Below are 13,625 nucleotides of genomic sequence, written 5' to 3'. Positions count from 1 at the left end.
CAGACCAGTGAACCACCACTAACATATAACACATCAATAACAAACAAACAACATAGATATATGTTGTATATAGTCATAGATTTAATGGCAGATAGTTGTTGAAATGTATGAGACTGTAGGGGTGTACTCAGTGTATATACTATACAAATGCTTCAGTGATTATACATTTCACAATAAACTCCATCGATATATTGTTCAATCATTGATACAGAACATAAAACACACACATGTTCATACACCTCCCAATATAGCAGAAAACCCACAAAAGCGATCAGAATATTTGATGAAAGAAGATAAGTCATTATAGAGATGAGTCATTAGATGCGTCATTAATGTCAAGGGAGTGTAGTTGTGCGTCTGGCCACGTGACGTTACAAGAGGTCACGGTTAAAGATAATAGTGAGGTTAAGAACATATAAAATACTAACATCACTAAGTATACAAATTTAATAAATAATCCATTGATAAATTATATAAAGGCGAGGGGTTTTGACACGACTGCGTAGTTGTTTTGTTGCTCTTTTGTGCTTTAGTGAAATCATCTGCGATATTGTTCAACTATAAACCGATATTGCTTGATCGTCATCTTTATTTCGAACATGTTAATATAATGAAACAGACAAAATAATGTATTAAATCAAAATAAACCTGTACAACAATGTCTCCAATTTAACACAAAGCAAACAGAAGCCTAAATGTTCGAAAAAAGTGGAACTATCAAATTAGGGACGTAGCTGCACCTGTGACGCCAGGTGAAAGTGATTTACTTTAATTAACAAACAGGACAAACAGACAGGTAAACTACACTACTAGTGCCTCATGTGGCTCTGGTTGGAACTCGTGCTGCTCTGCCTCGCGTCGTCAGCAGGTGGCGCGCGGAGCCGAAACTCAGCTAGAGTGCTCTCGGATAAATGGCTCAATTATCACTGCTGCACCCTTCTCTCCTCCCCTCCCTCCTCTCTGATACAGGCGACACGCCCCGTGCTGCTGTCTCTGTCAAAAGCTTTTATTTTGGTAATAGCACATGGCACCGCGAGTACAGCCCCAGTGATATCACTGCGCGCGCAGCCACAGGTGGTGTTCATGTACCTTCTTAACATCTGAAACACAAGAAGACAGACAGAGAAGGGACTACCAGGGCTTCATCACCGCTTCAGCGCTGCTACATTGACATAGGGGACTCATAAAGCTGCTTTCTGCTAGGGTTTTTGGCATTTTTTGGGACTGTTGTTGTTTCAGGCTGTGGTGAACTGGGACCTGCTCACTCCTGGGTGTGTGCTCAGCGTTTTGTCGAGGAGCGTGAGAGATTAAACAGGTGGAGAAGGCACCTTAAATCACCCTGCACTCACTTTGGTAAGTAAATAGCATCGTAAAAAGTGTCCAAACATTTCTTTGCGAACTTAAAATATATGTTTAGCCTATATTTCCTTGAAGCAGTTAACTTATGAAAACTGTAATGGGTTAAATGTTTTTAGTGTTAAATGTTGTTTGTTGGGTGTGCTGAGTGAGAGCGCAATCACTTTTTTGTATCATATGGCATCCTATTCTCATATATTTCTGTACTAATGTGTTATGTTGTTTTATGGGAGGAAGTGTGATTTATTAAAGGTTTATTGTAGACTTTAAACCTTGGAGACTCATAACTGTTCATAAAAACTGCAGAGAAGCTTTGCTAAATTATGATTGATGCCAAGTATGCGAGCAGTTAAAGTGTTCAGGGCCCGCATATGAGCTGTTTGGGCTAATGATGCATGTATGAGTGGAAATTGAAAGTCAGAGTAAAGGACTAGAAAGACTTCAGCCCACACAGAGAGCAGTTTCTACTCTGTCAATGCATTTTTGCACATTAAGCAGTCAGGGTGATTTGTGGAGGGGGCTGGTCCAGGTGCAACCTCAGGAAGCATTCAGTCAGTATTTATGTCACATTGGTGGTGAGGCTGTTATCTTCTCTCTCCTCCTCTTAAAGTGGCCTGTCGAGGGTGATGACTCTGAATTAGCAGGTCCACTGTAGTTCAAGTTCAAGCCAGCTCTTGAGCACTGTAATTCACATGTTCTCTTCCCTTTTTAAAGTGTCTAGACATGATTGTTCCTGCAGTTTAATTCATCAAATCAGAGATAAATAGATCTGGCTTCTGAGCTCAGCAGGTGGGAAATCACTTTAAGGGGTTTCTCAGAGTTCATACAGAACAGTCCCAGTGAAACCGCCACCGCCTGCTGTTTGTGTACCTTCCCCATTGTGATGTTGCCTTTTATGTACCTAACCCTCCTCACTTTATATTGTGTTCGTTTCCTGATAGTTTTCCTCATTTTTTAACAAAGAACACTGTGCTGTTACTCAGATAGGATGCAGCTAAAACCAAAGAGCCAAAAACACACCACTGTAATTTTGCAAAGAGCAAAGCGGTTGCCTTTTCAAGAAAACAGGGGATAAGCCAAACTCGTTACTCAGGAGAGGAATTTTTTTGTTTGTTTTACACTTGCTTTGTGGTTTTAACTAAAGAACATTTCAGTCTAGTTATGCTAAATACCACTGTGTTGTTCTCTTGTTTAGCTTAGGGCCTAAAACAGGCAGCTGTGATGAGCATGTGCACAGTTATACAGGAAGTCAGTTTGTCTGTTAAGTCAGAATGATGAAGTGTTTTTTGGCTCTTGTTTTTAGAAGTGTGGTTTTCAGATTTAGAACAAGCAGAGGCGTCAACAGGATGGTTCTGCTTCTTTCATATTGAGTTTAGAAAAACATGTTTGTGAGGCAGAAGATGTCTCCAACTTTACAGAAAAGTTTCTTATCAACATGCTTCTTTACTGAATAACGTGCAACATTGCATGAGTGTATTTCAAAAGCGTGCATGAGATAAACAAAGTGCTGGTTGGTGTCTTTTTGTGAGGAAAGCCTATTGGTGCATGTGTGCAGAGGATGTGGTTAACTGGCCTGATTTGCTGGGTGGCAGAGAGTGCAGTCAGTGTGGTGGGAACAGCAGTAACATGGTCTCACATCAGGATGAGGCAGAAAGATAAGTGGAGCAGGTACCACAGTGCCCTTGTCCTGTTTAAAACCATCCCTCACAGTGGACACAATCCAGCCTTGTAGCAAAGCTGCAGCAAAGTGTGAAGGAAAGTTGGGTAATGTGAGAAAGTGTCTCTTTGTACTGCAGTAGCCAAGATTATGTAACAGTAAGGCTGGGCAATAAAACAATCTCGATAGGAGATGGCATTGAAGTTTGTATCTAGAAAGAAGATAAACTTTGTGGCAACTCAGCTAAAAGCCCCCTCACAGGAAGTGTGCTTGAGAGACACAAACGTTTAAGGCTAAGAGTTTAACTGGTGTCAATTACCAGGTCCATTTGTTTTGAAGAGGAGGAGACTATCTCTGCATAATTCAGCTCCTAAAATCTGTTTACACTGAAGAAATCCAAGCCTAAAAACAAACCAAGCTTCTAGAAACAAGCTGAGCTAATGTTAGCAGCAGCTCTGCTCGCGGCTCGTCCTGACGTCCTGCGTCTGTTAAAGAGTGTCAGACAACCACTGATTTTTACATTAAACTGATTTATTCAGTGTTTTTACTGGTTTTAATTTCCAGGTTAGTTTGTGTTGATGCGGAGGAGACCGCTGAGGATAATTCATGTCTTGTTTAAAACCTACTGAATGATGTATCAAATTAATCGTTCTGTAAACAAGCTAAGCTAACATTAGCAACAGCTCCTTCTGACGTCCTTTAACATTTTTGTTGAGCATCCAGGAGTCGTAAAACTGCATTATTTAGCGTTAGTTCTGTTTATTTTGAGGGGGAGCTTCAGTGAACATTTTTTCACCATTAAAAACCCCATGAACAATGAACACAGAGATTACTATACTTAAAATGCTATGGTCCTGGAAACAAGCTAAGCTAATGTTAGCTGCAGCTCGCTCAAACATGCGTGTCCACAGAAGAGTTGGAGAGATAATGATATTTAACATGAAGGTACTTTTATGTATTGTTGTACTGTTTTAATTATCTAAAAAAAAAAACAGTACAGCCTTAAAAATGTAAGACAGACACAATTAGCATATATGCTAATAAACCAAAGTTTTACTAATGGACCCGACTGGTTGCTTTAGACTTCCTTGTCATCAGGATGCTCCTCAAACTGGCAGCATTATTAAATTATATATTGTAATAAAAACCAATATGAATCAATACAATGATCATATATTTTTGCAACAGTAATAGGATAATGTTGCAGCCTGTCACCCTCGAGGAGCGCACATCGTAAATGTTTTCTCACTGAAAAGGGAGTAACCACAAAAATTACAGGTATGGCTTCGTCTGTAATTGTGTTGTTGACACATGAGCGATTAGCTATATATATAATACAGAAACGTATTAACCAACGCCCCTTTTGACATCATGTGTTGTTGTTTGATATTTTCTCATCTCCTTAGTGACTCGATCTGACCGTATGGGTGTGATCTGGGGAATGCTTTGAATGTTATTTCACCGTGTTCGGTCCAGGGAGAGGCCTGCTGTTACATTCCTCTCGTTTTTATTCACTGGGCGTGTGTGTCCAGGTAGGTCCCGACCTGTCAGGGAACTGCGTGACACACAGGGCAGAGTCGACAGCAGACTGCATCACTTGCTGAGGGCTGCGGAAAGTTCACACCGGTGTGTATGGCCACCAGCGAGAGCCATGACAGGTGTGATTCACGCCAGGAATATTCCCCTGCAGCCTCAATAGTTCATCCGAGAGAGTGTTTTTACGTCTGTTATGTTCATCAGCCATTCTTTCAGTATTAACATGTCAGAGAGCCAGTGCTTGTTCAGCTCAATCCAGTGGATTTTGGCCCAGAGTTCAAGGAGAAGACAAACAGTCTCTGTGAAGAAATCCAGTGATTCAGGAGAGAGGTGAAGAGTTGATGTTGGTGGCCAGGTGTGGCTGCCAGACATTTTATTATACAGGGGATTGTGGCAACTCAACGCTCAACACCATTCACATTTTATCAATATTTTGCTTCGACTTCTACGTGTGTTTCTCAATGCATGTATTAAATGAGGTGTTAATTCTTAGGATGTAAACATAGTACTGATGAACATCCTGGCCATTCCTCTCATGTGCCATGTATTCTTGATCTTTAGTAGTAATATAGCCGTCAACATGTGTACTGGTTGCTATAGATGTGTTGTGGCGACATGCTGATCAAAGTTAATGACTCATAAGAGGTGAGTCATGATCATTTCTACCACACTCCAGCAAATTACACACGCTCGTACACACACGAGTTTCAGGCTTGTGTTAGCAGGTTTCACTCGTTCAGCCCAAAATACCCATAACTGCATGTTACAGAAAACCTGTGAATTAAAGATTGCACATCATCAGTGAGGTGTTATTGTTTGTCTAGCAGCCTCAGACTAAATGACACCCAGGTTCACCGCCTCTGACCAACGGTGAGGTAAACTGAGGCTTGTGGCACGTGTGTTTCTTTTACACAATTCTAGTGAGAGACAAATAAATAAATCTGCAGTTACACCCAGATGATGTTTCGCAAACACTGTGCCACATGTGTTATTATTTGGGTCTGACGAGCTTTTTCAAGCTCTTCCCTGCATAAGTGCCCTAAACTAAAACCTAATCCTTGTCTTATATTGACACAGTGATGTCCTTTTAATCAATTCTTCAGCTTGTACTATGATCCCAGTATGTGTTATTGAAAACTTTATGCAAATGAAACCCCTCAGGCTGTCTGCATGTCGGAGCAATGTGTCTTGAATGTGTCTTCAGAAAGGCCTGTTCTTCCCCTTCATACCTCCACTATCTCTCTGCCTGTGGGGACCATCTCTCATAGATGTGACAAGTGCCAAAAGGCCTTTGACATACACAGTATACACATGAAAGGATTGAACTTCCTCACTCACTTTCTCACATCTTTTGCTCTCCTCACTAGAGAGCAAAAGATGTCCCAATAGAAACCAAAATACAGTCTGAGCCAAAATATTCCTGAGCTTATTCTGGTCCTGTTTACCTTTTGAACAGCTCATCGATCCTTATATCGCAACATGTTCTTTTGATGCAGAGTAGCAACAGAAATATTTGGCTTTTTCGATCAACAGGAATCTTAATATTTCTGTCATTCTTAAGCTGGTAATGACTAATACCGTATACCGGTTAGGGATGTCACGGTGGGGAAATTTTCCCACCGGTTAATAAACTCTTGACGCCACCAGTACCAGACAAAAAACAACAACAAATCATTGATGACGCTCAATATTTGTAGAGCGCTTTAGGGCTGACCCGAATGCCTCCAAGCGTCAGTCGTTGTCATGGTAATCGACTGCACAAATCAGAATTCTAATTTATTTTTGCCTTTTCAACCACAGACTTTAGGAGACGAGCAGATATAACACAGACCTGTGTGTTTGTCATGCTCTGTTCCTGGCTCATTAAGGTCGCGACCTGTCTGTGTTTACGCACACTGTGAATGACACAAGCAGGAGCTGTAACCTGCGATCAGTTCATCATAGTTTATAATAACGCGGCACAAGGAGGACACAGACGCAATAACTTGGATCTGTGTGTTAATCAAACCGATCTTTCTGTCTGTCTGTCTGTCACTGTTAACAGAGACTCCAGTCTGTGCTGTGTAGTTCATATATTTCCAAAGAGCTGTAGAGGAGCATCAGGCTTCATGATCAAACTAAGCTGTATATCATGTCATCACTTCAGTCTGCGATCATCCGCTCCCTCCCTCCCTCCCTCACTCTGTTCCCGTGCCCTCCCCCTCTCAGCGCTGTGAGTCTGCATCCCAGTTTTTAATAGGCTATAAGACGTTTTTTAAAGTGTAATTGAGGTGAATGAGGCTCCTTGTATATTCATATTTCTATACGCCCAAAAGAGGCAAAACAACGTTGGGGGAGTTATGCAGTCGGTAGATGCCTGAACACCGCGGAACACCGCGTAACACCGGTAACACCAACTACCGCGGCAAACCTATTTCATTTCCCAGTATAATTATGATTTGTTGTACATTTACTTCAGTCAATCAAGTGAGTACTTCACTAATACCACTTAAACAAAGTATTTAGCAGCAACTAATTATTTTCATTATAGAATAATTAGATATTGTCTTGATAAATTGTTTGATCTATAAAATTGTGAAAAACTTCTTCATCAAACCCAAGTGGATGATATTAAGTTGTTTTTCATCGACATAAAGAGCGTTCACTGCCATGGAATAGTTTTCTGCTGATTGATTATTCATCGGATCGTTTCAATGCAACACAATCGTAGAATCATCTTGTGTTACATTTCAACATCACAGCCTTGTTTTGCCTTGTGATGCTTTAGCTGAATCAAAACCTCTTTAGTTTAAACCAAAGCTGGATGTTAGATCGATTGCAGCTGTTTATCGCTGTTGCTAGGTTTACATAATACACCCAGCAGTGAGCATACGGATGGATAAACCTGTCTGTGAAATTTGGATGATGCGTCTTGTAACCTGTCAAACTTGACATGTTACTGTATGTTGGTATGTGCTGTAGGAATGCTGGGAAGTCATAAACCTGTCCTTTGTGTTAGTCGGAAGCGAGAGTATGTCACTACACCTAGCGTACGTGTTTCTGCTCTCCTCCTGCTGGGCGGCTGACGCTGAGCTGTGAGCCATAGAAAAGACTTCATTACTCGAATTCTTCTCTTTGTGTTGGGCGTGTTCAATTGTAATGCCGAATTGGCGTGGCAGCGAGATGTCACCAGAACAGAGTTCACCTTTTATGTGTGATGGCCACTGCCCAACAGTTCTTTTATTTTGACGGGGCAGGTTTTAGCATAGCAGGAGCTTTGTTTGCACTGCAGCCTTCAGACCTCATCAGTGACCAATTAAGCCCAGACCCTGAGTGTGCCACTTCCCCTCACCACCACTACGTGTTGTTTGTCAGCTCTGCCGCATACTTTCACTTTGACATGATCACCCACTCGCGTTTTTATGATGCTAACAGCGAACGTTTCCGCAGGGAATTAGCAGGGTGCTCGTGTGATAATGGGTGCTCTTTGGGAGACGCTGCAGAGGCTCATGGAATTAATTGACGCCCCTGAAGGCTGGGAAAGTTTGGGGCTGCTGCTCCCTGTCATTATCACTACTGCACTTATTTCTGGAGGCCACAGCAATTAAGAGCGCCTAATGATGGTGAGCCCAGTAACCCTGCTAATTGGCCCGGACTGGTAATAACTAACTGGGTCTGCGCTGCGTGTCCCAAACACTTGAGGAATGTGGGGCTGATTAAATGGGCCAGTGTTTGGCGGGATGGAGGGGAGCAGCGAGGCTCATGTCCTAGATCCTCTTTGAGCCTTCCTTAGAGCTCTTCGTTCTTTAAGAACATCTGATAACTTTATTATGCAATGTTTGTGATCATTAACAGGCTTTATTACTTTATTTACGGAGTAGGATCATCATTTTAAATTCCACCGTTGGCCGCAGCGTGTAAATCTGTCTACACGCAGTATGAGAGTAAACTTTGTACTGAGCTCATCAGATAGTAACCTTTCATTAACTGAGACACACGCAGTATCAGAGGTGATAAAATATAATTACTGGACGGCTAAAGACAAGATCTGATCTGCTTAATGTTTTCATGCTGCCGCGTTACTTTGATTTCCTCTGAACCAAAGCATTCATGAACGTTTAATTATACCAATCATTAGGGTAATGATGATTAGTACGAAACCAAAAAAGTCCAAATTAAAGTGAAGTCACAAATCCAGCATGGCATTGACAGCTACTACTTATACTGTATGTTGTGCCTTTACTTTCAAAGGTTGATGTAAGCACAGGCTCTGTTTGTGCGAGTTAAGCTGTTTGATGTTACAGTGTTTGAATGTAAACAGAGAAGTGGTCTATATTTAAGAGATTATGTCACTGTCTATGCGTGCACCTATATATTACGTTTTTACACCTAACTTTTCAACTGAAATAGGTGTGCATGTTCTTAGTGAGGGGTGTGTGTTTACATTGCACGAGTGATGATGGGATGAGCACTTACAGGTCCATTAACACATCATCACTGCACACCACAGAGCTCAGTGTCTCCTCATGCTGTCATACAACAGACAGACAAACTTTAGAGTCTAAGTCACCTGGCAATCACTCTTTATCTTCATGTGGAAAAACATCAACATGATCAAATGAATCAAATCACGTGTTTTACCCTGGTTTTGACACACAGCTATTTTAGAAGATTGGAAATCTTGGAACAGGCTTTCCTGTCTCTCTTCAGCTGTCCTATTAATAATTTCCAGTATCTCTGTTACAGTATTACATTATTACAGGTTTAAAACTATAACATCAGTATTAAAAGTATTAGATGGGCGTACTCGCTGCTACCTGACCCTGTAATTTCGGCTCTAGTAGAGGCGGCCCCATACAGTTATCTTTATTGGGGAAAAAATCCTTGTTGATTATCTGGATGTTTAATGAAATTGGTGTAAAATGCTGCTTCAGACACCATTATTCAAAAGTTCAAGGTCCATTATAAAAGTATTTAACAGACTTTGCTTATTGCAAGACCAGTGCCATGTTTTATAACTCATCTAATCACCCTTTAGTACCTGTGACCTACTGATAGAGACATAATCACCAATGTCATCACATTTATGACAGCAGTGTTCATAATTATAACTCAGGGAGGATTTGACTGACTGACTCATTGGTAGTAATGCCCAAATACAACTCCGGGACATACAGGTATTTTATTAAAGCAGTAAGAGTCAAACAGCATGAATATGGATGTTCAATCATCCTCAGGTCAACAGCGATCCTTGCTATGAGCTCATAGTATGTAATCATGGATCCTCATCTGTGTACATCTACATAGAGGAGTTTACCAGACTTCTGGATAAAATTAACTTGTGACAGACAGTAGCATACACAACACTGTCAACATTAATTATCATTTTGCAACATGCAATATGTTCAAAAGCTTCCCTCCAGGAGTTTCAGATCTGCATCTGTAACTCGTCTGCTCTGTCATGTATCTGTGCAGATTTGTTATGGATACAAATAATTAAGAAAAGCTTAGCATACAAAGTGATCGTCGACCCCAAAATGTTGTTCAGATTAAACCATTTGTTCCATATGGAAAATAATATCGGCAATAAAGCCTGAGGATTACGTTACAAGATAATTTGTTCTTTCTTCGTATTGCATATACTCCATACCAGAGAGATACGTCTAAACTCTCGTGGTTTCATTGCACATGGGCGTCTACAAAGTTTTGATTCTAAATCTCAAGATTTACAGTCTTAGATCCACAAATTCACAACAGACTTTGTGGAAAGCAAAATCTATAAATTATAATGTAAGCCAAACCAAACAAATCCAAAATGTCCCAAAGGAGCAGCGCTACGAAACAATGAACTTTAAGTTTATTTACACAGATCACTCTTATAAACATGTCTTAAAGGGCATGTGTATCATTCTACACCGCTGTATACTGCAGATGTATACATTACACTCAATGGTCTCAGTGACACACAACAAAACGCACGCTGTGCTTGGAAGACTTTTTATTTGTGTTTGTTTCCCTCGTCTCAAAAGAGCATTTGGATTTAATGAAACTCTCTGGCTCTCCGGCACTTTAGCAATGTTGGTCATGTGTCTTTGGTTCCAGATTCTTCCCATTCCTATTTGATGTGGTTACACAATCCATGTCGGGGGGACTTAGGCCACAGAGGCTAAGTGTTGCGGAGATGAAAGGCGGCTTAGGCAAATATTCATTTACTCCACCTGCTGATCTCATATAAAGCCTGTGCAGCTGAAACACGTGACCCTGATTCAGCACTGATCATGTTTTAATCCCACATGTTACACACACCCATGCTCTCTCTCTCTCTCTATTATCAGGGCTTTACAAGAGTGTGTGCTGAACTGATCCCTAAATGGCGCTGACAGTGAACCTAATCGGCCCGTCACCATGGGGCTTCAGGATATTTGGAGGTCGGGACTTCAAGAAGGCCATAACTGTATCAAAGGTACGTGTCAAGTGTGTTAACCTCGTCACACCTTATCAAACCATATCCTCTTGTTTTCGTAAAAGCTCAGCCTGTAATGGCATGTCACGCAAAGTCAACTTCCTCCTCACTACGTCTCTTTTCTTGTCTTTGTTTTTGCCCGTCTGCGGTTTTGTACCTATTTCCTTGACTACTGAACCCGTTAGAAAAGAATGGAAGTAGATTACATTAGAAGGAAACCACTGATTACAGTTAGAGTGGAAGTCGAGGTGGGAGGTGAGGGGCTTCCTCATCCTACAGTACAGTCTGTGAGTGAAGTTTCTGGGCTTCTTTCCTTGCTTGCATTAGCAGTAAAATCGTACTTTTAGCACGTGCATGTTGTTTTTACTGGCCTTGTTTTCCATGTAGCTGTTGAAATATGGTGGATAAAATAGAAGAAGTGGAAACCTCGCAGACAGCGCACAGTAAACACGGCCAGGAAACCTTGCTCAGATTAACTTCTGCATGCCAGAGACACCCAGCTCTGCCCGCTGCACATCCTGCTCCGACATCAGCCTGGATTTTTCCACAGGGACGAGACCCAGTAGCTCCTCAAACCAATAAAGGATGAATTATGACAGAAACACAGACACGGACTTCAGAAGCACTTATTCTTTTCCCTCTCTTAACAGCTCTTCTCCTGATTAATGGCCTTTTAGTCTGATTTTGTTACTGCTACCCAGTAAACAACACCAGCGTGTTTGCTCGTCTCAAATATCAAACAGGCTCTCTGAAGTGACAGGGATTCCTGCTGAGGGAGAAACTTCACCACTGAGATGAGTTTGTAAAGCCCAGTTTGAGAAACGGCCTGCCCTCCTCCCTCCTCCTCCTTCCACCCACAGCGAAGCAGCCACAGGGTTGGACCATCTGAAGTGTTTGGCGCTTGGCAGAGACACAACATGGATGCCCTCTTTCTTTTATTCCTGTTGTCCTGAAAGATAGCTCTCCTCTGATTCACTTTGGGCACAGACCCTGGAAAAGAACCCCGTCCTGCCCCCAGTGTTTATGTGAAACCAGGCGTGTCCTGATCAGAAAAGGCACGCACTATTGTGGGTCACCACAGCAACGCTTAATTGCCTCTCGAGTGGGCCCACAGTCATGGCACCTCTGCCCTCTTGCCAGGCTAAACTGACAAACAGTCGGTCGACTGGCATCCATTTACATCAGTGATGGCGACTTTCATCCTCTCTGATTGGCTCTTTATTTACTCCTCCTTGGATTCTTTGTTTTATCGCCGCTTTCTGCTTTTAATTACGAGGCGAGAAATGTTTGTGGTGACCGTCATACTTCTTTCTAGAAGAAGATAAAGCCGCATAAAACTCCACATTTAGTTTTAGTAACTTGTGTGTTTCAGTGATTATGCCTGAGCCGCAGAAGTAAGGCTGAAAGTGGATGCTAAGACGTTGTGTTTCGGCCCATTAGTGTGGAATTCCCTCTGATGTGGCGGGATAGCAGTGACTTTGACATGCTGCAAGGCTGGATGCAAAGGTCAGGCCCGGTCAAACCATCACGTAGTGTCACACTAATAACCCGTCCCTCAGGGTGTCGTGAAGCTGTCTGCTGCTGACCGTCACTGCCTTGTTCCATGTGTGTGAAAGGCCGCGGCGTCTGTTGGTATTTACTCTCAGTGTTATGAGTTATCGAGGGAGACAGTTGGATTGAGAGGCTGAAGTGTGAAGCAGCTCGTCAACACCTTTTCTCAAGCACTCATTCATTGATGCTGAAGGCAGCCACTGACAAATTGTCCATGAGACACAAAGCTGTCCTCTCCTGCCAGATGGATAACCATGAAGTGTTATGTTCAGAGCACGACATGAGCCCATTCCTCTCGTCAACAGGTCAACGGGGGCAGCAAGGCCGAGCAAGCAGCCCTGCAACCTGGTGACATTATCTTGGAGATCAACGGGGAAAACACGGCCGACATGCTGAACGTGGAGGCTCAGAACAAGATCAAGAACTCCAAGACACAGCTGCAGCTCGTGGTGGAGAGGTAAGCTAGCATGCAGATCTGCTAAAAAAATGTTTTTGCAGCTTAGCTCTCAACATGAATCTCTTAAATGTCTCCTATTTTTGGTGCACAGCGGCTCAAGCTTCCATCTTTCTTCACACTGTTTTTAACTTTATCGTGCACACACTGTACAAACAACACAAGTGATTATAATCAGGGGAAATGCCAGCATGTATGAGGGCCGCACTGTTCCCTTCCCTCGTCCTCCTTAATAAACCTTGTTTAGAGATTTGCCCAGACCTTGTTTGGATGACGCTGAGTCGTTTTCTTGGCTGGCATTTTGATTAAAGGTCCTCTCTAAACTCTCATTTCTTGTCACTCTTCTCTCTTACTGCACACACACACACACAAACACACTCGCACGCACGTGCTCTCTCGCATATTTCCTCCTTGGATGTCCTATGTCCATGTGAGTGCATTTTTCCCTGCTGACCTCATGTCTCCCACCAAGCCAGAAACAACACCATTACTCCTTGCTTGCCCGGGACAATGCCACTGTGCCATGTCTTCAGTCCCCCTCTGTTAGCTGTCTGTGGTTTTCAGCATACAGGCTCTTGTGTTTCTCACAGGCTTCTGTCTCATTAATCATGTAACCTATTTGAATTAGA

General features: G+C 42.3%; 1 protein-coding gene across 1 annotated transcript in view; it reads left to right on the top strand.

Moving 5' to 3' along the window:
• Positions 1-1,045: 1,045 nt before the first annotated feature.
• pdlim2 (PDZ and LIM domain 2 (mystique)) overlaps positions 1,046-13,625 on the top strand; it is a 40,109-nt gene continuing 27,529 nt past the window's right edge. The window contains exons 1-3 of the mRNA XM_069682903.1: positions 1,046-1,353; positions 10,864-10,991; positions 12,848-12,999. Coding sequence (XP_069539004.1) covers positions 10,899-10,991; positions 12,848-12,999 — 245 coding nt within the window. The 5' untranslated portion in view covers positions 1,046-1,353; positions 10,864-10,898. The remainder of the gene's footprint in view (positions 1,354-10,863; positions 10,992-12,847; positions 13,000-13,625) is intronic.

Source organism: Semicossyphus pulcher, unplaced genomic scaffold, assembly GCF_022749685.1.
Source record: "Semicossyphus pulcher isolate SPU_LCO1_2020_fin unplaced genomic scaffold, fSemPul1.0.p SCAF_6, whole genome shotgun sequence".
Classification (NCBI taxonomy): Eukaryota; Metazoa; Chordata; class Actinopteri; order Labriformes; family Labridae; genus Semicossyphus; species Semicossyphus pulcher.
This window is presented reverse-complemented; position numbering and strand designations above follow the sequence as displayed.